We start from the raw sequence: 3079 nt of genomic DNA, 5'->3' as shown, positions 1-3079 counted from the left end.
ACACACACACACACACACACACACACACACACACACACACACACACACACACACACACACACACACACACACAAAAATATTAAAAATTAAATCAGCTATGAAGTTAATTTTTTTTAAACATGTAATTCTTACATGAAATTTTATATAAAATTAAACAGAAAATTAAACATAGATTCTCTTGCAGGTCTAATATCACCTGGCGTGAGTGTGCCGATCGCAGTACCAGGTCAACCGGCACCCGATATGGCGGCGCAATATTGGTCGCCAAGGCTGCAGTGACCGTGGTGGTCGTCGATGTCGACCTCATCTCCGTAGACTTGAGCTTCTTCATCTTTCTAGTTTAGTGTGCGCGCATATCGCGCACGAGAAAATGACACACGGTCACGCGATCGTGAAGTGTCAAGTCTCCGGAAATCCACATGTTATGGTCGATCGTGCGTGCGACTGTTCCGTAGTATAATATAAAATAAATCGAAGTGGGCTATCATACCCGTACATACGTCTCGTTCAAGCCAAAGTTCCATGTGGAAACGAGTTTGATCTGTCCGTATTCGCGTCCGCTCTATTCTCGTTTATTATTTTATTTTATTTTTATTTTATTTTTTGTCAGACGAGTGCATTATTTCGGAAAATTTCGAGGAAACGTCACTGCGAATTCGCTGGCGTTTACTAATGAAGATCATCCGAAGCACAAAGATCTCAGTTTATTCTGTCACCTCCGGTGAGGCCGAGGAACTAGATTCATAACTGAATGGCTCTAGCGTGATTCCGTTTGTGTAAATTAACAACAAATCTACAGTGTAGTACTCGTGTAATCACAATACAAGCCTAGCAAACGAGAAATTATTTAAAAATGTTGAAAATTATTTATTGAAGTGATGTCGAATCAAATTTTTGAATTTTTTAAATCTGTTTTCTATCCATAATCTGGTTGAATCCGTAATTAAGTATTGATAATTTATCAATTTATATATATTTTTATTTATATAATTTATTAATTATATTTATTAATATATTAATTATTATTTATATAATTTATAATTTACTTTTGATATTTTATTCAATGTTTAACACAATGAACGTGAGACTAAGTTTGAATTTAATATACGGTTGAAAAATTGTCTAATATGGGAGACCCACCAACTGCTAATCATTGATCTCGGCAAATGATATTGTTGAAAAACACGCATAGAGATGATATATATAAATCGTTGCCTCCCAAACAAAAACCTCCTCCCGGTGTGATATACAGTGTAACATTGCGGATCCACGGCGACAAGATAATTTCTAGACATAATCCTGGCCACGTTGGCAAGTTATATCCGGGAATCGCCCTGTGAATCCGTAATGTTTTATACCTGTGTATAGTATTAGAGCTCATTCGGGAAGAAACGATTCATTCATATATTTGTGATCATCTTGGTGCATGCTTTCCAACGATAAATCACTTTCTGAGACTAGCATTTCATTTCTGAATCCATGTGAATCCTACTAGAGTTTATATTATTATATTTATCTAAAAGTATAGAAAACGGATTCAGTGTATTCAGTCTCTACAAAATTCAATACTTTTTCGCGGATAATGTGAATTCGAAAACTTGATTTATGGGATTTATACAATCCAATCCATTCTCGTTTGCTGGGAGATGCGGCAGATGAGTTTACAGGCGGATTAATTGACTTCTGTGTATAATCGTGTTTTATCGCCGTCAAATCGAATTTCCGTGTCCCATGCTGAATAAAATCGATATTTACATTTGCTATTGCGACACTTATCGATCATGTCCTTCATTGTTATCATAGACGAATGACTAATGCTGCTTTCCTACACTTTCACTAACGGTGTTTGGTATCGTAATGTGCGAAGAGACACTCTCCTCTTTATTTCGATGTTATACCAGAATATAAGTCATAGAAACACACAATCGTTGTTAGACGTATTAATACGCCAATCTGTGACAATCCGTGATTTTCATATGACATAATACATGAATGATCGGCAAGGTGGAAAAATCTCTCAAAGCATCATCTACATATATACACCTTTGTAAGCTCGCTTTTAATTCGTACAATTATATCTCCGAGCCGAGATATCTTTGAAATAGAACTGATGAACAAGGTAAGACGCGGTAGAATAAAAAAAAGAAAGAAAAAGAATACGAATCGTCGGCAATGTGCAACTCGTGTAAAAATAATTAGCGCGAAGATTTAAGAGGAAAAGAATCGCTCCCGAGGATTTCCGCGGAGAGTTTTTATTCGCAACGTTTCGTAGGTGTAACTCCTATAAGCAAGAAGAGAAGAAATAAAATAGTTTCTAAGTCGATATTGTGTTATTATTTATATTCGTGAAACAAGAATGCCAAGAGATAATAAACATGATTTTTTTGTGTGTACAATCGTAAGAAGAATATTCGTTTATATATACATTGTATATATATATATATATATATATAAAACATATGTATATGTACACATATATATATGTATAATTATTTATATATAATAATTATATGTATAATTATTTTATAATTACATATATAATTATTTTATATAATTGACTCTAATTCTCTAATAAATTGATAAAACCAATTCGTAATTTATATTCGGTGCAAGGTTCGAGAAAAAAAAAGAAAGAACCAAACATGCCAATTGTGATTTCTCTTAGGTCAGGTTAAAGAGATGCTGGAATACCTGGAATGACGGCCAAAAACCTGGAATGACTTGATCAATGTCGATAAAACAGATTTTTAATTCCAAATAAAACATTACATTGAGAAAACATTATCTACATTAAATAAAACATTATGTACATTAAATAAATCATTAAGTAAAAACATTACGTACGTTTCGCTCTGATATATTCTATATATAGCATGAATGCTAGGTTAAGTTAGGTTATATACACTCAGCTTCTACTTTTTCAATTATTTCTCTTGTATGTTTCAAAATCATAATTTAAAGGTCTCATTATATTCTTATACATTATTCAACTGTAGAAAAGTATTTTTTGTTTAGATATATACTTGAATTTATTTATATATATATATATATATATATATATATATATATATATATATAA

At 32.6% G+C, this 3079-nt stretch overlaps 1 protein-coding gene across 1 annotated transcript in view; it reads left to right on the top strand.

Annotated features, from left to right (window-relative positions):
• LOC105627368 (paired box protein Pax-6-like) overlaps positions 1-279 on the top strand; it is a 91001-nt gene extending 90722 nt beyond the window's left edge. The window contains exon 9 of the mRNA XM_012208652.1: positions 185-279. Within this exon, the coding sequence (XP_012064042.1) occupies positions 185-279 (95 nt within the window). The remainder of the gene's footprint in view (positions 1-184) is intronic.
• The last annotated feature ends 2800 nt before the right edge of the window (positions 280-3079 follow it).

Source organism: Atta cephalotes (assembly GCF_000143395.1).
Source record: "Atta cephalotes unplaced genomic scaffold scaffold00008, whole genome shotgun sequence".
NCBI lineage: Eukaryota > Metazoa > Arthropoda > Insecta > Hymenoptera > Formicidae > Atta > Atta cephalotes.
The sequence above is the reverse complement of the archived record's forward strand: the minus strand, read 5'-3'. Positions and strand labels throughout refer to the sequence as shown.